General features: G+C 38.0%; 2 protein-coding genes across 7 annotated transcripts in view; one reads left to right on the forward strand and one right to left on the reverse strand.

Moving 5' to 3' along the window:
* Window positions 1-25,287, forward strand: part of LOC135715273 (band 7 protein AGAP004871) — a 609,777-nt gene that overhangs the window by 339,939 nt on the left and 244,551 nt on the right. The gene's annotated exons all lie outside the window — the stretch shown is intronic.
* Fhos (Formin homology 2 domain containing) overlaps window positions 12,189-25,287 on the reverse strand; it is a 290,675-nt gene continuing 277,576 nt past the window's right edge. For 4 of the 6 annotated variants that reach the window (XM_065238599.1, XM_065238600.1, XM_065238598.1 and 1 more), the window contains 4 exons: window positions 19,666-20,480; window positions 19,344-19,604; window positions 18,979-19,277; window positions 12,189-12,934 (listed from right to left, as the gene is read on the reverse strand). In XM_065238599.1, the coding sequence (XP_065094671.1) occupies window positions 12,861-12,934; window positions 18,979-19,277; window positions 19,344-19,604; window positions 19,666-20,480 (1,449 nt within the window). In that variant the 3' untranslated portion in view covers window positions 12,189-12,860. Of the gene's footprint in view, window positions 12,935-18,675; window positions 18,810-18,978; window positions 19,278-19,343; window positions 19,605-19,665; window positions 20,481-25,287 lie in introns of those variants that run through there. The other 2 variants (XR_010519023.1, XM_065238602.1) reach the window with 2 other exon arrangements.

Consider the following 25,287-nt stretch of genomic DNA (forward strand, 5'->3'; position numbering starts at 1 on the left):
TTGTTAGTGGGAAGGGTAAATTAGATCTGGATTCACATTGGAAAGTAATGCGATCTTTTAAAACCTGTTAAGCAAATGACGTAACCATATTAACTCAGTAATGTAAAGAGGCCGAAGAAGACGACGTAGTTATCGCTCCAAAAATCCAGTTTGGTTCAATAAGCAAATCATTGATTTGAAGAATCGAAAACAAAAGACTCACAAAATATATAGAAAACAGAATAATCAGGATGATTTGGAAAAGTATTTGAATATTTGTGACCAGCTTTGCTTTGCTGTTTCTGCTGCACTTTATGAGTACAACATAAAAACTGAAAATAAAATTAAATCATGTCAAAGAAACTTCTTCAATTACGATAAAACTAAAATTAATTCGTGCAACTTTCGATCAAAAATGACTTTAGACGAAAAAGTAGGAAATAATTCAGAAGATATTTGTAATTTTTAGCAACATTTTTTTCAAGAGACGTACTCCAATTTCTCGGATAATGATCGTGATTATGAATATTTTTCATACTTTCCTGTTTTTTCGAGTAATGTTGGTGTTAAAAATATTTATTTTCAAGATATTTTGACTGGTCTAAAAGATTTGGACGCCACTTAAGGCTCAGGACCAGATTAAATCTCAGCCTTCATGAAAAATTTAGCAATTGAGCTCACAACCCCTTTATACTGGCTGTTTATTATGTCAACGATCTTCGTACGGCGGAAGGTTCACAGGGTCATTCCAAGGAAGGTGACGAAAGGCATACCGAACAAATTTCCTTTGAACAGATTCAACCCTCGCTATCCAAACTGCTTGATACGGGCACCATACTACCGAGCTGAATTCCAAGATCGATCGCACTAGAGAGAAGTATAGAGCTTTTAGACAAGCAGGATCGCGAAACTCGTCAGCGATCTTGAAAATGAACCCGAGTTGCCTGTTAGCTTTCGCAACGATGCCCGAGTAATGAAGCTTGAATGTTAAAGCGCAGTCCAGCGTGATTTCTAGGTCACGAACATTGTCCACACGTTGCAGAAGTTGGCGTATAGTTGAATGCCACTGGTTTCAGCTTGCGATGAAATGAGATAATATTACATGTTTGGACATTCAACGTGAGATAGATTCTTGAGCACCACTCTTCGAAAGTATCGATTAGGTGCTGAAGCCGCAAGCAATCGGCGAAGCTACGAACAATCACATAGATCTTCACATCATCCGCGTAGAACGATCGGCAACCAGTTGGGAGGATCAGTCCGGCCTCATTCACAAAAATGGAGAATAGCAATGGTCCCAAGTTGCTACCTTGAGGAACACCAGAGCTGTTTGTAAAATAGTCCGATTGCTCTGATCCGATTCTAACACAAAGTTCCCGATTGGTCAGATAGGACTTGAACCAACGAGTTAAACCAGAGGATACACCGAGTTTTTCAAGTTTAGCTAACAGTATGGAGTGGTCAAACCGGTCGAATGCAGCCTTGAGATCTGTATATACAACGTCCACCTGCACTCCAGCTTCCATACTCCGAAGACATAAAGAAATGAACGGAGCCAGATTTGTTGAAACTGATCTCTTGGGATAAAAACCGTGTTGGTCAGGAGAAATATAATTTCTGCAGCTAGAGAATAATGCGCCGTTGATGATGATTTCGAAAACTTTAGAGCAGGCACTGAGTGATGTGATCCCTCGGTAATTTTCGACGTTTCTCTTGTCTCCTTTCTTGTAGATCGGAAACATGAATGACGATTTCTAACGCGTATGGAACTCCCCCTGCTGTAATGAAATATTGAACAGCTTCGAAAGCGGTGTTGTAACTCTGAACAGCATCGCTTCAGGATGCTTGAGGGATCCCGTCAGGGCCAGCAGCATTAGAAAATTTCAACTTCTTGATGGCGGATTCGACGAGGCCTACTGTAACCAAGGTAATCGAAAAATTGAAAACATCACCGCTTCAGCAACTTGGGACAACGAAGCTGTAGTATCATTGAAAATGCTTTTGAAATGTTCTGCCAGAAGATTGGATTTCTCAAGGGAATTGCTGGCGATTCTATCACCCAGGTGAATTTCGACTGGTAGCCCCTCCTCGTTTCGTTTGGTATTCACGAATGACCAGAACTGCTTTGGATTAAGCCGTAAATTAGCCTGCACACGCCTTGTGTAGCTCTTGTAAAGAATGAGGTTCTATGTGCGATATTCGTTGCTCGCTGTTGATCATCCCGTGCATTCCTAATCTATTCGAATCAATCATAAACAAAAATATCTTCAGCCTAATAAAACATAGAATAACACATGCACAACACGGCTTTTTTAAAGGTCGTTCTACCACAACAAACCTCCTGGAATTTGTTGATTACTCACTAACTGCAATGGACAAGGGAAACCAAATAGAAGCTCTTTACACTGACTTCAGTAAAGCGTTCGATAGACTTGACATTCCAATGTTGATTTTTAAATTAGAAAAAATGAGAATTGAGATAAAACTCCTCACCTGGATTAAATCATATTTAACGGGCTGTCGGCAAATTGTAGGATTCAGCGAGAAAAAATCTAACCCAATTCAAGTCACGTCAGGAGTTCCATAGGGCTCGCACTTGGGACCTCTTCTTTTCATTTTGTACGTTAACGATATCTCCCTTATTTTGAAAAATCTCAGAGAGCTTATTTATGCTGATGACATGAAACTATTTTTAGAGATAAGAAATGATGATGATATGAATACGTTTCAGAATGAAGTTCATGTTTTTATACGTGGTGTTGTAAAAGTTTGTTGGAACAAAATGTTAAAAAATGTAATCTTATAATTTACAGTAGAAAACTAATAAAGTCAGATATTCGTATTACATTAATTAATCAACATTCAGTCATTGAAAGAGCGTCGAGATTATACTATGGTCTTTTCCGTGAACAATATTGCTTCGCAACGCATTGACTCAGCTTATTAATTATCAAGACTTAATTTATATGTACCTTCTCGTCAATTGCGTAATCGACGTTTGTTCGCGGTAGATCGTCACCGCACTAACTAACTACGCGAAATATGGACCGATAAATTGTATGATGTCTGTTTATAATCCACACCGTGAAATGATAGACCTTAATATGTCGCCCCTAAAACTGCAAAAATATTTCCAAACACTGCGAAATCAATAACCCACGATATTCTGCTCAGTAAGCAAAAACGGTCGCTCTAAGGCCACCATGCCCTTTACATCACAACAAGCTACGACTGACGATCGTTCATTATCGGTTACAAGAAGCTATGACAATAAAATGAAATCATCCAAAGTAGTTAACAATGTCTTCCAAACCGATTCAGGCGTGCGTCACATTTATTACTTTTCTGAATCGATCCTACAATTTATGTTATTAACGGTTTTCTACAATAGAGGCCTAGATATATTATTAAGTAATGTAATGAGGCTTGGGTTTTAACCGTCTCACTATCACGAGACGAAACTACCTATCATTAGCTTTCTTTTCACTTTCCAAAGATCAAGCACTCACGAAAATAATTCTTATGCGGTTTTGACATCAACATATCTAACTGATTTAGATGAATTTAAGCAAGCAACCGTATGTAATCGGAAAAGTGAATATATTTTTAAAATTTCCTCGGTACATGTAACTTGTAATGTCATCACGATGATCACAACACTGTCACGTTCTGTCATGACAAAAAAAAAATCGATGAGATTTTGAGGAAAATCTCTGTCATCGTTTTCTCATCCGATGATAGTGACAGAAGTATCTCTGTAAATATTGCTTGAGATCTTTCATTGAAAATTACATTTGCCAGCCCTGCTCATGATCTTCTACTAATTAAGCAAAGAACAGTTGCTCTATAGGCACCGTGCCCCTTACATTACCACAATCTACGACTGACTCAACAAAAAGTTATTCAAATGAAACGACGTCTCTGAGAGCAGCCAACAATGTCTTCCAAACTGAATCACGCATATAACGTTTCCGAAATTCATGGTTTAAACTATTCAACTTTTGGTTATTAACTGCGCTTTATGCTCTTGGAACCCAACGATGTGGGTTTATTCTGTTGTGGGAGAGCTTGGGATTAAACTCATGGTATTCTGCTCACTAAGCAAAACCGATCCCTCGAGCATCTCAAAACCACAACACGACAAAATATGATTAAGTTTTCACTTGGTATGTAATGAACAACAGAGATACGCGATAATTCATATAGTTTCAGCGGCTGATGGTTAATTTTAAATATACTAATGGTACTGCCTACGGTGACTACGACGGCGAATACGACGGCGCCTACGACGACGACAACATACCATTTGTCTAGGATATAACACCTTTGCCCGGCTTCACGATTTTTTTCAATAGAGGCCTGGATAGATCAACTCAGTAATGTAACGAGGCTTGGGCACGAATACACCCTTTTCGAAATTTCAAACTCATCATGGGCATACAATCGCAACAACCGAACTACACACGTCGCGTGAAAATCAAGATCAGTGACCGTTTGTGCTGAACGATTTATTTATGATAATTAAATATGACAATTTAACCGGGTTTGCAAACAAAATCAAACTGGTTACAGTTACAGACATAAATTCCCTCTAGAGTTTACAGTTGCTTCACAGCGATATTAATGTGGAAAAGCTCAGACGAATTAGTGAAAATCAAATGATATTACGTTGCTTCTTTCAGTTGTGTTTTGATCCTGTTTTAAATGGGTGCCATTTACACAAGGATAAGCCTCTACTACCGATGATCTTTTAAACCTAGAGATAAAATAGCTACGAAAAAGCGCTTATGCCTTCATTAAACTCTACTTTTACGTGACGTTCGTTGCTTCGATTTGGTTCTTACGTAAGACGGGAACAGAATCCATAAAACTTTCACATTTTTGGCTACCGTGCCCCTTTCTTCACGCTTGCAGATTTTACCAGCGTACACATATTGCACATGTTTTAAGCTATCTAATCTAATCTAATCTAATCTAATCCAATCTAACACCAACACAGCCAGTTCTTGAAAGCATCCTGGAAAATGATATATATATATATATACCCACATCATTTTCTTGTCTATTTGATATATGTTTCACATCGAAGATGCGTCACACATATCAAAACGGCCAGGCCTACTGTGCAGTATTTAAGGTACAAGATGATTCAGAAAACATCGGGCAACATCGGACATCTCGTACCGTACGTTCCGATTTTGGTCATTATATGATTGGTTGGCCGATGGAAGCATCAAAGCTAGAAAGGTTAAGTGATGCTCCATTTTCTTCTGACGGTTGGGACATGAGCACTAACTCTTGTCCTAGCCTTTTATGATTTATGGCTATAGCGCCATTACTCGCTTTCTGAAAAGAGAAGAGGGAAAGGAAAAGGAGAAGGACAAAGGGAAAAGGATTATGTAAAATCAATGAACATAAACAATATTTTAGATTTGAAATAATCAATATAGAAATGCATAACGGCGGTGGTCACTACCCGAGTCTTGTCACTATTATCAAGTCATAAAAAGTAACAAGGAATAAAATGTTATCCTTCTGAATTTGTTTGAATTTGTCACGGTTAGGGTTCGGTGGTAGATCTTATACCAGTAACGCACCACATAAAGGTGATCTCCCAACGTTACTGGTTTGAAAAGATAAAAATTTACCAAATGGAACGAACTTACCAAGTTTAGCTGCTTGACATGTGTTGATTGTAGACAAAGCTTGACGAAGATCAACATGAATTTATTAAATTTAATAAATAAAAATGAAATTTATACATTGATATTGAAGGGATCATAGAGTTATGGAGAGTTGACTGTAGCAGAGCAACCGAAAGAAGTTTAATATCATCAACATCAATGGAGTTTAGATCCTGCTTCATGACAAAGACCGATCAAACGGATGACGGAGTTTGACGTCAAAGTCCATCTTCCATCCAAACAACGGGGGAACAAAAGGGACCTATCATACCACGGCGCATTGCGAAGAGCCCTTCTACCACTACCGCGAATCATCATTCCGGTGCTCACACTCTAATTCAATTGGCGTTGACGGCACCTTCGGAAACCCGTGGCTTCTAACAATTTTTAAAAGAGCGATTACATTCGCAAAAATCACCATCCAGCACCTCTCGGTGGGAGCGAGCTGTCAATTCGATAGTTGAGTGTCAAACAGTGAAGTTATTATCTTTTATTAAATCTTGATTTAAAACTCGAGGTAAATGTCTGTGGGATTGAAAAAAAATCGTTGTGCTCAGAAAACAAAGCTCTTTCAGATGATGTATAAAAACAGATATTTTTTTCTTTCAATTTGATATTGTCTAAAGGAATCTTTATCAGCTTTTCAAAAATCACATCCCTATGTTTCGGAAACTTTCGAAAGTTAGTGCAAAATTATGTTTTTTGATATCAAGTCTAATGGAAAAAAAAACAAAGAAAAAAGATTCGACATAAATACAAGCGTGGCATCGAAGCAGGCTATGATCATCGGTAATTATATTGTAATCAATAACCACTATTGGCCAAGTTGGTTGAAAATGGTTCTTAGCCAACACAGTTGAAAAAAGTAATGTGAATTTCTGTCACTATGATGCATATAAAAGAAGCGTCATGTAGCATACAAGTTAAAATTCAACATATTGTATGCAAAATTTCTAGCAAGTGGTATTATGGAAGAAATATGCTTGAAATTATCATATTAGAGATAATTGAGAGCAGCTTTAGTCCGGGAATTACAAGGTGCTAGCTCTACTGTTGATCGAGAAACCCATTTTAAAATGTTTGATAATTCATACCAATTCCGAAGTCACTTTCAGAAGCCATAAGCTCCACATGTCTGCAGTTCCGATATCACATGGTTAATGGAACTGCAAGCACACCTTCAGATTCCAGCGCGTATTTAATAAAGCATGATGTAAAACACGATTAGGAATATCCATTGTCAGTAAAATAATATGAAAAGATCTCACCAAATTATGTGTCTATAGATCCTGTCTTAAGCCATTATGGTCGCCATCGTGGTCCTCCTCTTGCTTGTAGATGCTTTTTCGCAGCAGCATACATCAACAGTTCTATTCAAAGGCACTAATTTTCTATTGTATAGCTTTAGATATTTATAAAAAAATGCAAAAATATTTGAAAAAAGTGACAGAAGTCAACGAAAAAATAGGCAAACATACTTTTGAACATAAATACCAATAAATGATCCATAAAATATTGGAAAACGTTCCATAAAAAACATCCAAATGATCCATAAAACTTCGGAAAAAATCCTGAAAAAAGTTTGAACGATCCATAAAATATATCAATATGATCCATATTTAATGTAAAATTTAGCAACACAATTGTAAAAATGTACCGCTAAATTTCTAAGGAATGAGCATTGAAATTGTACGAATTACCCATAAACATATTGCAATTGATCCATAATACATGCAGCAGTGAATCTTAAACTAAAGAAAGTGATCCATAAAAAATCATGTTTGCAAACTTAAAATATAGCCATGTTCGTATTAATGAAAGCAACTTCCTCAGAGCAGTCTCGTTTTGGACAGCTTGAAGCTGAAATAGGTTTTATTAAACTAATATAAAATCAAAACCAATCTTAATGCTTATAATAAAAACTATTTCAGCTTCAAGCTGTCTAAAACGAGACTGCTCTGAGGAAGTTGCTTTCATTAATCCGAACATTCTTGAAGAACAACATCGGATAAAACCTCAAAATGTCAGAGGGATCAACACCACCGTTGAGTGAAGAACAGAACAGCGATAGAAACTGTACGCTTTGTGAAGGCCACGACCACGTAGATGATATGGTCCAGTGTGATGTCTGCGATTTCTGGACCCATTATAGTTGTGCTGGTAAGACAACAGCTGTAAAGGAGGTTCCGTAGACGTGCTCTAAGTGCACAAATATGCTGAAGGTGCAAAAAGGAACCAAGAAGTCTGTCCCAAAGAAACCACCTAGCAGAAATAATAGAGCGAGGAGTGATGCCGCAACCGAATCTCGAAAAGGAAGTAGGTCAGCCTGGAAGAATCCCTAGACCAGACACGAGAAAATCCACGAACCCTTCATTTTACCTGTCAAACTTTCATAGCGAATTAAAACAAATATTGTGTAGTACTAGAATTTTGACTAGAATGGGGTACGTTAATCGATTTGCTTGGGACCAATAGGCAAGTCAAGTAGTGAACCAATTTAAAATCGTTAGTTTCGTATTGATTGTTGGTAGCTAGTTCACTACAAATAACTACAATTTAATTAAACGATAGGTGTATTAACAAATTTAGGCAATTAAAATAATTTAGCTGTAAAACATTTTTTAGATGGTTTGGAATTGTATCTTCTTTTCCTCTTTTTTTCTCGTTGATACTCCGACCTATTTAATGTTTGGTTCAACGGAACTGTGAGTTCACAGTTCCGTTGAACTAAAGCTGACGTCTGTCATTTCTGACAGCGACCGTTACCGTAGCTCTCTGAATCTCCCACAGGGTTGTCACTGGGTTTGGCGGTACAGGGTTATCCCGATATTCCGAACAGCCATGATCCATAAATTAGACGTATATTATTCACGTTTTGAACACTGTATTATTAATTTTGATCCATAAACCATGACAAATTGCTCCATTACTGCTTAACTACTTAGATTTACTGTCCTGCCGTGTGTTTAGGTAGATGTGCGGAGCGATGGTCAAGCGTCTAGAATAAGCTTCCAAAAGAAGCTTCTATAATAATCTTCTTAAGAAAAAATGAAAAATAAATGTTAATTTTATGGATCATACCTAGGGTAGGTGTTGCAGTTGTTGGTAGACGTGCTTATTTTGGTGTGTTCCAATTATAGTCTATATCGAGGGGGGGGGGGGGGGCGACACATCCAAATCTCAATTCTAGATGCTCAACAGATCTACCACTAGCGAATCAATCTTCGAAAAATATTCTTTCATTTCTCGCATCTACTTGCATCGGGCCTTATCTTTTAACAGGAAATCTTCAGAATCGTCATCAATCTTCTTTCTATCTACTCAGCGTGTGCGCAGCTAGCCGAAACAAAACACAATTTTTCCTGCATCGTAGCTAGAGTCACCCCCCTCGGTCTATATACATATGTTTTTTTTTTTTTTTTAATTTGATCAATAAACCTTGGAAAATTGCTACATTACTGCGTAGCTACTCAGGTTTACTGTTCTGCCCGTGTTTTTTTTGTCAGAAGAGCAGAACGATGGGCGAGCGTCTAGAATAAGCTTCTTAAAAAGTTTCTAAATGAAGCTTCCATAGGAAGCTTCTTAAGAATATTATTATAGAATCTTCTTTTGGAAGCTAATTCTAGACGCTTGCCCGTCGCGTCGCTTCGCACATCTACCTTAAATACACGGGCAGGACAGTAAATATAAGTAGATAAGCAGTGGAGCAATTTTTCAAGGTTTATGGATCAAAATTTAAAAAAAAATGTCCTAAACATGAATAATATACGTCTAATTTATGGATCATGCCTATATTTTTAAGTGTGCAAACTTGATTTTCTATGGATCACTTTCTTTAGTTTAAGGTTTATTGCTGAATGTTTTATGGATCAATTACAATATGTTTATGGGTAATTCGTACAATTCCAATTCTCATTATTTAGAAATTTAGTGGTACATTTTTACAATTGTGTTGCTAAATTTTACATAAAATATTGATAATATTGATATTATTTATGGATCATCGACACTTTTTTAGGGATTTTCTCCGATGTTTTATGGATCATTTGGATGTTTTTAATGGAACGTTTTTCAATATTTTATGGATCGTTTTATCAATTCTAAAGGTGCAAACTTAGGGCTGCCAAAAAATAGCGACCGAAAAAAACACAATTCCATCCGCGAGCACAGCACTCTGCGATCCCTCTATTGCACATGTTTTAAGCAATTTCGACGGAACTCGTTTGCGTTTTAAAACGGCTCTAATGGATATTTTTGGTCGCTATTGAAAATTTAGTCAAATGCTGAATTTATGTATGGGCCCAAATTAGGGGCATTTAGCCCGACATTACATCCATTTCCCCTTTTATCTAAAACTTTGCCAACGACATTGTTTTTCTATCTCGACTCACAAAAAATATGTTTGTCCATCTCCCTCAAAGGTCATGAAAAAGTTAAATTAAAAAAAAAAAAGCTTTCCAAAGTCACTGCATGTATATCTCAAGTTTGCGTAAATAATAAAACGCACGTTTTAGCGATTAAAAAAAAACCGAGATTACGGCTGACGAACTGTTGGTCTATATAAAATCATCTAAAAACATGAAGGTCCCAGGTTTCGACATCATCCTGAATCTGGAACTCAAACACTTGAGTTCCAGATTCTACAACCATCTGGCACTGATTTTTAATCAGTGCCTCAGACTTGGCTACTTCCCCTCGTTGGAAGTCAGCTAAAGTCATACCCATCCGGAAACCTGGGACGGATCCGTTCTCTCCTTCAAGTTATCGACCAATCAGCCTTCTCTCAGGGTTATCAAAACTGTTCGAAAGAGCAGTGTACCACCGGCTCCAAACATATGCCGATGAAAACAACTTGTTAATCGAGGAACAGTTTGGTTTTCGGAAATGTCGTTCGACCGTCCACCAGCTGACTCGAGTAACAAACATTCTCAGATGGAACAAGTCTGTTTCGAAAACATCTGCCATGGCGTTGTTGGTCGTTGAAAAAGCGTTCGACAATGTCTGGCATGATGGCCTGGTGTTCAAATTGCAGTAGTACGGTCTTCCAATCTTCCTAGTGAAGATAATAAACAACTATCTATCGGACAGGACGTTCCGAGTCTCTCTGAATAGCATCACATCGGATGCTTTCAACATCGGTGCCGGGCCACAAGGAAGCATCCTTGGCCCCATCCTATTCAACCTGTTCACATTCGATATGCCGGCTCTCCCCGATGGTGGATCGTTGTCTCTGTTCGCAGATGACACATCCATCGTCTACAAGGGTAGGGTCATCGGAGCTCTGACTGTCAAACTTCAGAGAGGCCTAGACGCCCTGTCTGAATACTTCAACAGCTGGAAGATCCGTATCAACGCGGCAAAGACCCAGGTCTTTCCACACTCTAAATCTCTCAGACTTGTTCCGTCGGAGAATAACAAGATCTGTCTGTACGTCACAGTGGTGGAATGGTCCAAAGAGGTCGTGTACCTCGGGCTAACACTAGACAGCAAGCTTCTTTTCAGGAAGCACGTTGACAAAACGAAAACCAAGTGCAACATCTTAATAAGATCGTTGTTTCCACTTATCAACAGGAAGTCAACCCTGTCTCTGAAAAATAAGCTTGCTGTCTACAAACAAATCATCCTTCCTGTAATCGAGTACGGTATGCCAATCTGGGAGAGTTGCGCAAAATGCCATCACCTTAAACTCCAAAGGATCCAAAACAAGATCCTTAGGATGGTCCTAAACAGTCCCCCGCGGACTAGAAATTCTGAGATCGACCTCCTGGCTGGAATTCAGACATTAGAAGAACGGAGAGTATTCATCCTGGAAAGGTTCAGAGACACCTTTTTTTTTTTTTCTTTGGTTTGTTTTCGTCGATCTTGTTTTCCGTGCTGAGCACCAATGCTACCGACGCCAGGGAGGCAGCTCCCACACCTGGACACTACCTATCGACCCATCAACTCATGAACCGGGGACCAATGGCTTTACTTCCCTTCCGAAGGAAGGCTTGATCAGAGATGTTATGCCTCAGAACATCCCGGCGGTGCCGACTGGGATTGAACCCAGGCCTGCTGGGGTGAGAGGCAATCACGCTTACCACTACACCACCGGCGCCGCTGTCCGAGATCAAATCATCAGATCATACGTGATCTAGCACGTTAGGTTAAGTTATACTCGCAGTTAGGTAGGTTATCACTTTTTTTCAATTCAAATAAAACAAATCCCCAAAGGGGTATTCTGTAAACTAGTTGGAAAACGTAAATATTAAATTAGAATATCAAATTAAACAAAGATGAAGAGCCAGATAGGCTTATCAATAAATATGATAAATCAATGTTCTACCATAATCAACAGAAATAAACATAATTTTACTACTGGAAAAAAAAAAACTAAAAAAAAACTGTGCGTCGGTCCCAACCCCTGTAGCGTATACCTTTTGTACTAAACTGTGTTAAAATGGTATGTTTCCCGTATGGGTGTACAGTAGTTTCATGAACTCGTTGGTACTTCGGATATCTGTGTATTAAAACCATATTAAGCAGTTTAGTTTGAAATGAGTAGGTTTTATTTTCGTAAATCTTTGATGTATTTCAATAATTTATGTTGTAGTTTGACGTTTTGTATCATACATTTGAAATGTTACATTTCTGTTTCATTGGATATTTCTTGAAAAGGTTCATTTAGTTATATTTGGAAAATCTTTTTCACAATGCTTTCGTTACAGTTAAAATTATCAAATCAATAAGCTTTGAGTGGCTCATCTTTGTAGTCTACATAAATGTTCGTTAAAGTTTAAATCAAATTCATAGTTTTCATTTATCTCTCTTTGAGATTCACCATCAACGGTCGGATATATTTGTCGAGATGAAAATGAGGTTTTCTTCGACATTTATAGCGTTGCATACATATCAAATTAGTAAAGACTAGTCTTTTCGATGAAAAACTTCCATTTTGTTGCTGGCAATAAAAACCTGTCTGAAACTTATATTCGCTTGTCACCAACATTTTATTGTTGCGTCTCTAATTTCTGTTCTGTTTTTTTACGCTTCGTCTAGCTCTAGCTTTCTATCACATTTCCAAGAGTTTCTTTTTCATCTTCCTCTAAAGTTGTTTGCTCTAGAGCTTGTCATCAACACACTTCAAGGACCGAAGGAATTCTGCTTTATCTTATTGCCGGGAGATGGAAACTGGTCGCTCGATCCGGTCTCGTTGACTCAGTACCCTTTTATCAACGAGGCCACGTGTTGCTTTTCCTCCTCCGATAATCCGTTCTTCAGTGTTCGCCTTACTATTTTTAAGAGGAGTTGTAGAAGAAGAAAAAAACGAGAAGAAAAAGAATAAGACAGATGAAATGGTTGAGTGAGAATTGAATTTTCGTCGTCGTTTTTTTTTTTTTTGTTCTTGCATCCAACCGTCGTGGATGGGAAAGAGAAACTCATGCACTCTACTGACGACACGGCCAATGATAGTAGCTTAAAATTGAGTCGAATTCGACTCAAAATTGCAAAAATATTGAATATGAGGAAAATCTAGAGATATTTCAAACTCCAAGACTGACTAATCTTTTGGTTCATTATCATTTCAAACAGTTTTTTTCCCGGAGAAGTGAGGAAAATTTGACTTTGAGTAATCCGACTTTTTTGCAAATTTTGAGTTGAATTCGACTCGGTTACTAAGTTACTCTCCTCAGCCGTGCAGCTTAGTCCAAGTTGAAGGAGAAAACTCTTCTAAAGCACAAAAGCGGGGTGGACACATGCTGATGGATGGGTTTGGAGGGTGGGGACGGATACAAAGCCTGGCAAACTTGCAGAGTCATTTTCACTCTGCATTTTCCCTACGCTGGAAGGAAGTCGGTTCGGGTATTCGTAGGATAGTGAGGATATATTTTCTTTCCCGGTGTCCCTCGGGGATACCAGTTGAGGGGGAAGGAAGTTGCTTCGTAATTTAGTTTTGCATGGATGACACATATTCACACGGGGACTCTCTTTCTTTCTGACTTTCACAGCTGGATTCAATTGAATTTCATGCTTTTTACGAGGGCGGATGAGTTCTTGTTAGTGCGGTAATAAGGGTTGGAAGTGTTGGTATGGATCGTCAGAGATTTTGTTTTAAACTTAGTTGAGATTCATTCGTGCTTATTTGAGAAGTGATACATGTGATGGTATGAAACTTGCTCGACATGCCTTGGAATTGTGCATCATTATTATTATGTCATGCAGTCAACTCTTCCTTATAATATAGAATCCCTAATCCTAATCGATCATCTTATTAATGAAAATTTATATATTTTTGATCGGTCGTTTAAAATAGTTCTTGACACGTTAGTTCTATGATCGAGTTAGAGAGTGTTATATACGATAAATATGCACTGTTACTACTATTCAATCAATTACAATGGGATCTCGATTTTCGCTACACAGATGTTTCATTACGTTACCGAAAAGCCCAAAATCAAATATTAAAAACCCATCATCACCCTCGTGAGAACAGATATAGTTTTTGCAGTGCTACAATAATTATTAAAAAGTCGTCCATATAAAATAATCCGTTAGAGATAACTTCGTCAAGATACATAATTTGCCAATTCATAAAAAAAAATCACTGGATAACTGTTCAAAAGACAGTTTTAACGTGTGAAATGCAGTGTCTTTTAAATTCTGTAAGTGTTGCTGCACGTTTGATATGTCCAGGCATCGAATTGAAAACGTTTATTCCTTTATAATATAATGAATTTTGTGAAGCACAAGTCATGAAATGTGGTGTTCTTATTTCAACTGTGTTTCTAGTATTATATCTATGAAAGTCACTTCCTCTTTCAATTCGATCACACAAATATCGGGGCAGCAAACTGTTAACTACTTTAAAAATGAACACCATAGTCAAATATACAATTTTTTGCTTCACCGACAACCATTGTAAGGCGTCTCGCATCAAAGTTGAGGAAGTGAATCTATTACATCTCAAAATCAAACGCATTATTTTACTTTGCAAGCGCTGTAATCTCGATATTTGTGTTGCATTGGTAAGAAATAAAATGGAAGGGCAAAAGTCAAGATGAGGAGAGATGATTGATTTGTATAGCTGTATTTTACTGGCAATAGTTAAATCGTTTTTCCGTCGACATAGAATTCCATACTTCTTGGCAATTTTCTTGATGACATTGTCAATGTGAGAGTTGAACTTAAGTGTGTCATCAATAATCACGCCAAGATATTTAATCTCCCGAACTCGATCAATAGTCTCATCATTAATTACAACAGAGACGTTCTCATTTACTCGATTCCGCGAAATTACCATAAATTTAGTTTTACTTGTATTCAATTTTAACTGCTTACACTTCAACCATCTACTTAGAGAACGCAAATCTTCATTCAAGTGTAAAACGGCATCATCTAAATCCTTAGCTGCAATGAATTACACAGTATCATCTGCAAAAAGATTAATGTCGCAAAATCGTAAAACACGTCGTAAGTCATTAATATACATAATAAATAACAGGGGCCCTAATACACTTCCCTGGGGCACTCCAAGGTTGTTCCCCACGGGACTGGAAACAGAATCATTAAAAACAGTCCGTTGAGTTCTGTCAGCCAAATAGCTTTCAAACCATTTGTATGCAGAACCCGAAATTCCAAAGCGCTTGATTGTTCTCAACAATAAGGGCCTAGAAATTGTCTCAAAAGCGCGTTTTAGATCCAAAAACACAGCAACAATCGTATCTTTATGCTCCAAATTTTCTTTCCATTTAGCTAACACTAAGTTTAACGCAGTTTCACAAGAATGGCCTTCCCGGTATCCCGATTGTTCCGGTATCAACAAACAGTTACTATTTAAATATTCTAACAGCTGGCCTTTTACAACAAGTTCTAAAATTTTCTCTAATGTGTGCAACATGTTGATGGGACGAAACTCTTCGGCTTTAATCGTTCCAGCAAGTGTTTGAATACGGACCACTAAGGATTCCTTCAAAATTTGTGGCACATGTCCAGTTTGTAATGATTCATTAATAAGGTCCAGCAAGATGTGGCCAATGACATGAAAGCAATCTTGAATAACTCTAGCATTAACATTATCTACTCCAGCCGATTTTCCTAATGAAAAACAAATAACTCTAAGTTCATCTAATGTAATTGGGTGAAAAACTTGAAATCTACATTTTCTATTAACTGGCTGTTTTATTTCGTCAGGTTCATCGACCAATTCAATGGATTGATTAATCAATGAAACACTGTCTACAAAATAATCATTAAACTTAGCTGAAATTACTTGTTCTGACTGTTTTAATGCGCCATTAAAAGTTATGGACCACGGTTTGCATTTACTAGGTTTTAATAAAGATTTCAAAATTTTCCATAACTCTTTGCTGTTGTTTTGATGCTGATCAATCTTCCTTTGAACATATTCACAACGAGTTTTCTTTATCGATTGTGAATACTTATTACGCGCGATTGTGTACCTAGTCCAATGATTGTCATTATTTGATCTACAAAACTTTTTGTACCATTTGCCCTTTTCCGTTTAAGACGCAAAAGATCCAAATTGTACCAGCTGTTCGAGTTCTTCAAAGAAACAAACTTTTGCTCAACTAGTTGATTGGTACACGTTTTCAAAGCGTTATTAAGAACAGCTGCATCTAAGTTACGGGCCGCGAATGTAAAATCCACGCTCCTCTCAACAAGATTCGAAACAGCTTGCTTCGAATATTTCCTCTAGCACTTCAATTTTACAAAATTATCGTTATCGTTAACATGGTCTAAGACATTAATCACTAAAGTCTCATGATCGGTTATTTTCAAATCAGTATCCGTAACTGAACAAATGGAATCAAAATTGGAATAAACGTGGTCAATTAAAGTTCTACTGTGCCTGGAAATACGCGTATATTCATTTACCGTTTGCTTTAAATAGAAAAACTCAACTAAACGCTTAAAATGATTCGAATTATGGTTATCACGCCAATTAATATTAAAATCACCAGCCAATATATTTCATTGATTAGAATCAAGGAATGTCTCGAGCCAGTTCTCTAAAACTTCAACAACTGGTCACTAGAACTGGGAGAATGATACAAAACACGAAGGTTGAATTGAACTGATTCTTTGACATAAATAGCAACACCGCCAGTGTGTCTAGAATATGATAAACAAGGAGCAACAATATATCCCGGAATACTATACTGATCAAAAGCTCCAATTTTTTACAAAATGAGTTTCAGAAAATAAAACTAAAAGAGGACTTTGACTATATGTTTTTAGTATTACTTCTACGTGAAGTCAACGATTTACATAGTTGAAGATGCTAATTTCAAATAACAGACTGTAGTGGTAATTTTTTTTTATACGATAGATGGAGTAGATGAAAGCATAGAGTTGATAGTTCCGTTAGAGTACGGCAGTGTGAAGATTGTATATAGATATTAGACAAGCGAGCTAGGACAACTTTTAAAGGAAGGTACAAATCGGTTTTTTCATCTCTCTTTACCAAACTCTCCCTTTGGAGAGGGATGGTGAGGGGTGCCCCCCCCCCCCACCACCACTGTCAAAAAGAGATGAAAACCGACCCGTTCAAGTACCAACTGTGTGTTTGAAACAGCTCTACCGATTTTTACCGCACTTCAATTGTTATTTGAAGGAAGGCATCCAGGCACGATGACAGGAGCACATATCGTGGTAGGGGTAAACAATAGTTGCAATTTCCAAACCTACGACTGGATGCCTTCCTTCAAATAACAATTGAAGTGCGGTAAAAATCGGTAGAACTGTTTCAAACACACAGTTGGTACTTGAACGGGTCGGTTTTCATCTCTTTTTGCCAGTGGTGGCGGGGGGGGGGGGGGGGACACCCCTCACCATCCCTCTCCAAAGGGGGAGTTTGGTAAAGAGAGATGAAAAAACCGATTTGTACCTTCCTTAAAAGTTGTCCTAGTTCGCTATTCTAATATCTATATACAATCTTCACACTGCCGTACTCTAACGGAACTATCAACTCTAAACTTCTAAACACTAAACTTGTTATAAGTGAAGCGTGGATTTTGAAACATGTTCACTACTTTAACATCATTTATAGCGATGTCTTCATTTTGACTTTTTAAATAGTCAATGAAGACATCGGAGGAAAACTGATCGCTCATGCCCACTATTTTCAATCTTGGCACCGAAGTGGGAACAACAGCACTATATTTTTCACCCAGATTGCTTTCAATACCAGTTTTTACATCATTTAGATTAGCTCCTGTTGCACACTCAACAATAATGGAGCCATCTTTACCATTCCTGAAATTACTGATTTTGTGTGTTTTTGGATCCAACTGTGTTTTCAAAAACTTACGAGTATCTTCGCAAGCTTGTTTGGACTCTTTTGGTTTGATCACAATGACCGGACGAGTCTTACGATTACTCTGTTTGTTACTATTTTACTATCACGTTGACTAATGTTTCCTACCCTAGATCTGAGTTTTCCTTTAACATTACTAAACAAAAAGCCAGTAGGACTTCTCAGGGAAGACAGATAAAACTACCGGGGATAGTTTCAACAATGAAAAAATTATCATTCTTACGAATGAAAACCAAAATTTATGCTTAAAACCTATCTTGGTACTGTGAAATAATATTTCCTGATTCCCACGATTCCCTGGAAGTGCCATTAGCTGTTTCTTAATATGCGGGTAGCTCATAAAGGCCAGGAAATGGAAACACTAGCCTTGGCCAAAGTCACTTATGAACGAATATAATATGTTCACGAAGCACTTTGACTTGGTGCGATACACATCAATATCAATTTCCATCTCTTTGCAGCAGATTCCTGATGATTTTTTTTGGGAAAATCTTCTTATTTTACCCTCTGATGATTATCTAATTTTTGGTGACCATGACAAATTGATAAGCTGTTGTAGTGTTGATCAGTGTTCGTTATTTTCATAGGGAAACCATCAAAGTCATGCATTTGTTTGGTTAGTCACAGGAACTCATTCTCAATGTTGCTTAAATTGTAACAAACATAAAGGAACAAAACTAGCACATCTCTATTCACCGGTATTGTCATCTAAATTGTACAGTTTTGGGGTGGGATGAGTAGATTAGGCTATCAATCCGGCTGTCCGAACTAAACTGGCGAATTCCCGCTGCGTTCCACCAGGAACCCTTCACGCGTTCTTGATCGCTTAACTGAAGATTACATTCGAAAACAAGGGAAACACAACAGAAAGGTTATTGCTTTTACCAAGCTATCCACCACCATAGAAGCAGGAGGAAGCCACTACCGGAACGAGTGGGAAAGCTAGCACTGCTTATTCTGTACAAGTTTGCTTCAGGACCCAGAGGAGTATTTACTTACACGATTTTCGATCCGCCTGTCGGGTTCGTTTCCGTTCCCGCTGCGTGGGTCTCGGTGTAGCCGCCTTGGTTGCAGTCTTCACCAGCGATTCCAGAATCTCATCGTCCCCATCGGTGAAGCTTTCGTCTCGGTTATGATGACCACCGATGAAGCTACTGTTCAGGGTGTTGTTTGGACTGGAGTTCATCAAAGTCACCGGTGAGGCCGTGGCATCGCCTCGCCTTCGTCGCCAGGTCAAAGTTCCACTCATTTCAACCTCCGCACCACCAGGTCCCTTGGTTGGCGTTCCCAAAAGGGTTCTGTAGTATCAATTATAGAAGGTTAGACCATTGTTTCGGATCCAAAATAGTTTTGAGTGTACAAACCTCAGCTCAACATCTGCTCGATCCTCCTGAGTACCTTGAGTACCCTGAGTACCCTTGAATTTGCCTACGTCGACAATCAGCTTGCCTCTAGTCTTGTTTCTCTCTCGGTGGTTGGCTTTCTTTTCGATCTGCTGCTGGACGCGTTCCCGAGTAGTACGATATTCCAACGCAAACTCTGAAACGATCCGGCAGAATTCATTCGGTCGCGACTCGGCGATCCTGTGCTGAGGAACTCCCAACCATTGCAGGAACTTACGATACCTAAGAAAATAGAAATTATTTTAAACGCCCAATCACTATTGAAGCTACAGTTAAAGCATACCTATTGAGCACCCTTCTGTGAACGATAGTCAGGATGATGATCCTTTCGGCGCAATCCGCAAGGAAGTCGATCAATTTCTGCTTCAAATGGGGTGCGGTATCATGTTTACTAATCAGCTTTAACCGGTCCCACGAAGCTTTGCACTCCGTTTCTAGATAGGTGACATTATGAGCCAGCTCACCAAAGTCCGCTTTCGATGCTCGGGTTATTGGACCGATTTCCGAGTATAGATCGGTTGTGTTGGCTTGCGTCTCCATGACCATGTGACACAGGTGATGCAGCAGGGAGTGCTTGTGAACCGTATCCTTCACTTCAGGTACCTTTGCCAGGTAATCGATTTGGAAACCCTTCACCGGAGCTCCATTCAGGAAGATACCGATCTTGAGAAGTGTCGAAAGGATGCACTTGAAGGTGAGATTTGACTTCAGCATTTCAACGCCCTGTTTGAGATCCATCAGGGGTTCGGCAATTTCCTTCTCGATGTTCTCAAAGTCCAGCTTGAAGGCCCATAGTTTAAGTCGAGCACCGAGCTCCGAGATTGAGGACAGGGTTAGGAGGAACTGTTCAGCCGTGCCAAGAGGAAGCTCCGGGTTGAGCATCTGTGCTTCCTGGATCTTACATCGTTCTTCGTCGCTCGGAAGCATGTTCAGAAGCTTCTCGATGCCTTCACGAGTTACGACTGTGGAGTCCATCTTCGAGATTGCCGCTTTAATTGCCCGTGGCGGTGGCAGCTTGGTCATGGCAATATTGATTGCGTTCGATCGTTTATGGTCCAGCACGATGATTTCTTTGTTTTTGTTGAGTTCTTGTTGTTTCTGCAAAAAGGGAATCATAATTTTAGCCAAATTACATTATTTCATAGAAGACTGTACTCTCGTTTTGTGGAAGTTTTTTTTTTTAAATTTCGTATGGTACAGATACTGAGTTGATTTAATGTTGTCGAATACAGCCTATTTTCAATCGGAAATATGCCATACTATCAAAGCAAAGCAGAGTGTGTATAGTGTATAGAAAGCTGAATAATGCAAAAGCTAAAATTAGGTTCATGCTGGCTTGTGATCAATGCGTTCAAGTGTGTATTGCAACCATCTTCAAAGACTTGCTTCTTTTTTCTATTTCAATATAAATCCGGTCTCACTGGAAAAGTTTCTTTGAAGCCATCCGTCATAGCAAGGACGCTACCTCTCTCTGTCAAAGTTTTGTTCCGCTTGTAACGTTCCCATCCTTTCTGTCATAAAACCCACGTAAACGACGCGTGCTACTTTTCGCTACAAAGTGCTATCATATGGCACACTGTACCATTTCTTTGCTAATATGAGTCGTAAAACTTCTTTCCAAACATGGAAGGGTAACATTTGCGTCCCTTTTACCAAACTGAAAAGATGGGAATGAATGTAAAATTCATCCGACCGTAGCACGATGAATTACATTATCATCGTTTATTGAGTTTTCCCATCGAACGAGAATATATGTAACTTAACTACTCTGTCGCTTTGCTTGGGATCATATTGAAAGGAAATCGGGTACGTTGTGCAGATGTAAGCACACATTCCAACAAACTTTTACTTAGTGGACCAAAGCCCTTAGCGAACGGGAAGATAAGATATGAAAGTGTTGTTCAGTCGAGGAAAGTGTGGGATCAACACATGTTCGATCGAATAAACTGAATGGCATTTGGATTCCTTCGTTACTCTGTGGAAGACAGGATTTCAACGAAAGGATTGAAGGGGTATCGAGGCTTTATACGGTGTTCTATAGATGGTATTTCGTAATAAAGGTTATTTTTATATCAAATGACAAAGGGCTTGGATATCATTTTAGGCATACTAAGCACAACGCACCCTTTCCCTCTATTTTTCGATCGGATTTTTTCACAAAATTAAATGTTCTCACTGCAGATGCCTTCCAAATTTATTGATTCCGTACGTATCGTAAGATTTGATAAAGAGTAACACATTGTTGAGATATTGATAAAACATTTTTTTTTATTGAGGAGACTTAAGGCTGAACCCTGGGCATTGTTAAAAATCTAACACTGCTTCTTGACGCCAAACTCGGCCTACAGATTCTAAACTCGGCCTAACGCATTGAAACGCCATTGATTCGCAATTGAATTCGCTTAGGCCTATCGGATGAAGATAAAAATTGATTCGGCCAGAGTGTCTCTTTTATTTTTGAGAATAATGGGTGCAAACATTCATATCACACGTTCTTATTGACTTCGTTTGGTGGGTTTTGAACAGAAGTATCTTACCAAACGCATAATTCCGGAGTAATTTGAGTTTTGGGCGTAATTGCATTTGTAAACAAACATGTCAATCACCGATTTCTCGCGAATAAAAGCTCAATTTCGAAAACTAATAACTCTATGAGATAGAGGAATGATTTCTCTATAATTTGGTATAGTTTGATTATGAGATTGAGCTTTAATTCAAGAAAAATCGGCAATTGACGTTTTTGTTCACAAAATCAATTACGCCCAAATCTCAAATCACTCCGGAATTGACTTGTTAACGCCGACATCATGGTTTCATTTGATGTTTTCTGCTCGATAGGCCCAAAATGGGCAATTATGCCGAAGGAGCTCACTACCCTATACCCAAGCTACACAACTTATGATAAAGGTGATTAAAATACTGTTTAATGACATATGAGTGTTCACTAAGATTTTAAAATACTTCATTTCATACTTTTATACAACTGAACGCTTCAATTATCAAAAACTACTAGACCGGTACGGCATAACAGGTCTTTGAAATCGGATCAGCCGGTTTCAGTTGTTGAGAACGGATTTCATCGAACATCATTCCTAACCTTGTTTGGCTACTCACTAGGTAAGCCGCCTTCAATCTGATCGATCTCCCTTGTTCGCTGTGCAGATCTTCGTCTTGTTCCAGTCGGGTCGCTACCAAGAACCATTTTCATTGTGTCGTTATCCGACTTTGTTACGATGTGCCCAGCCCACCGTAGTCACCCGATTTTCAAAATTCGATCTAAAAAAATTTAACTTACAAATGTACAGCAATGCTAGTTAATGATTCAGCTCTTTTCTACAGTGATTCGACAATCCAATCTTTTCAAAATTGGTTTAAATTTTTTCGAAGTGTGACCAAATCAGAAACGATTCAGAAAATTTCTGATTGAGGTGACACTTTTCAAAGCTGATTTAAAACTGAGTCGAATAGGTCATCAACATGTTTCTAATTGAGTATAAACCTTTATGTTATGTTATTCAATCCTTTTTAAAGTATTCTTAGCTTTCCTGAAGTGATCAAACATATCCCGAACACAAGCTTTAAAAAATTGGTTTCACATTTTCTGGAGTGAGGCTGCATTAGCTGATTTAATCTCTTTCCTAAATGAATCCAAGGTTTCGTGCCTTGATTCAACTTTTTCCGAACTGAATCCAAAGTTGTCAGGACGGGTTTGACATTTTCCAACGGGGCTCACCCAGATTTTTGTTAACTGTTTTGGCCTTTGGTAAGGATACAATCTGGCTTAGCTTTCCAAAAAGTGTAGAGAGTTTTCCAAAGTGAACCGACACTTTTTTAAGCTTAAATTTCCCAAAAGGAGTCCAACCATTTCTGAAATGGTTCAATACCTTCCTTAAGGAGTCCCATATTTTCTGTTGAGTGATTAAATTATGTTTAATGTTAGTCTGAGCTTTCCTGAAGTGATTTAACTAACTTTGAGCGTAGATTCCGTTCCCCTGGACCCCTTCCTCGTTCTTGTGCGATTCACATCCTTTAAAAATTAGGCTTAGATTTCCATCCACAAAGTATTTATTTACATGCAAATTTGGGTTTCTTGATCAGCCAAGTTGGATTTTGGCTTCGTCCTTTGAAAAACAGGCTTGGATTTTATAGCATAAATCTTTGTGAGTTCATGCATGATGGTAGATTTATTTGCAGCCAGGTTGGATTTCGCCTCTATCGTTTGAAATTTGTGCTTGGATTTTATAGAATGGAACTTGTTCTATTCACAAAAGTAGGTATTTTCATAGAAATTTGGCTTTTTTCAGAACTTAATTTTGGCTCCTATCTTTGAAAAATAAGCTTGAATTGTATAGAATATAACTAGCTGAACCCATACGTGAGGATTGAATTTCTCAATTTTTGAGAAAACCTTGTTTAAATTCACAAAAGCTCGTATTTTCATAGAAACTTTGATTTTATGTTCTGCTAAGTTGAATTTCGGCTCCGATATTTGAAAAATAGACTTGGATTTAATAGAATGGACCATGCTGAATCCATACGCCAGGGTTGAATTTTTGAATTTTCTTGAAAAACTAGTTTATCTACATAAAAATATATATTTTGATGTAAGTTCGGGTTCCCTGTTCAACCAAGTTAGATTTTGGATCCGTCCTTTTAGAAATAGGCTTATATTGTCTAGACTGGACCTTGCTGAATCCATACGTGATGGTATAATTTTGAAGCATTTTGTTTAGAAAACTGTTACGTATTTTCATAGAAATTTGTGTTTCCTGTTCAGCCAAATTGAATTTCGGCTCCTTCCTTTGAAAATAGACTTAGATTTTATAGAATTGCTGAATCTATACGTATTTTTATAGAAATTTGGTTTATTGGTTCTTCCAAATTGCATTTCGGCTCATATCTTTGAAAAATAAGCTTATATCTTATTGAATGGACCTTAAAAGTTGAACCGGGTTTGTAATTGGAAAAGTAGAATTAGGGTTTCCTTTTCTGCTTAGTTGGATTTTAAATACCGTCCTTTGAAAGTTATGCTTGCATTTTATTTAAATTGACAAAAGTACGTATTTTTGTTAAAATTTGCTTTTTATGTTCAGCCAAGCTGGATTTTAGCTCCTTCTTTTGATTATTAGGCTTGGATTTTGTAGAATGGACCTTCCTCAATCCATATGCCTGGTTAGATTTTTTAGAGCACGTGATCCTATTCATCTTCATTATTACCAATGTTCTTTCTAGAAAGGATACAAAAACTAATGCGCAAAATGTCTTGTTGATAACCCGAGTGTGTCACAGAGACAAACCAGCCCAGGGCTGAAAGTCTCCTTTCCTTAATAAAGATATTAATAAAACCCGAGTGTTACACATAAAAAGCCAACATTTGTGGCTTCTGTTATGCATTATTGTCAAAAATCATGGCTTCAAAGTAGTAGAAGACTAAAGCAAAGGCTAAAAAGTAATGTAAACGCTTGAAATATACGGTTTAGATGTGATGTAAAATGAGTTTTGAATGTTTTTTTTTTGTTTTTTATCCCCCCCCCCTCGATTGGTACGAGCATCGAAAGAAACACTTTTGATTTTTTCCGGCCTAATCAATCAAATTTAATGACCAAAAAAGTATTCTCCAAAACAAAAATAAGACATAACCAAGCATGGGATTAGAATTCAGGTATCCTCTCTAGTAGACCAAATCCACTTGTTGGTAACCGATTTTTTACTATCCATCAAGTTCTCACACATGGCAGAAAACTAAGTGAGAGGAGGAGCTTGTAAAAGTGGATTATGGTCTTATAGTATGTTTTGGAAAACATCGAAGAACCAATAAATTGTAGTGTCAAAAACATACCTAAAAACCCGAATTTATCCACCTATGGTGTGATCAGACCCTTCTTACTTATTCAAGTTTATTTAT

Source organism: Ochlerotatus camptorhynchus, unplaced genomic scaffold, assembly GCF_037179485.1.
Source record: "Ochlerotatus camptorhynchus isolate MF236.1 unplaced genomic scaffold, CSIRO-AGI_Acam_v1.1 ptg000840l, whole genome shotgun sequence".
NCBI classification, from domain to species: domain Eukaryota; kingdom Metazoa; phylum Arthropoda; class Insecta; order Diptera; family Culicidae; genus Ochlerotatus; species Ochlerotatus camptorhynchus.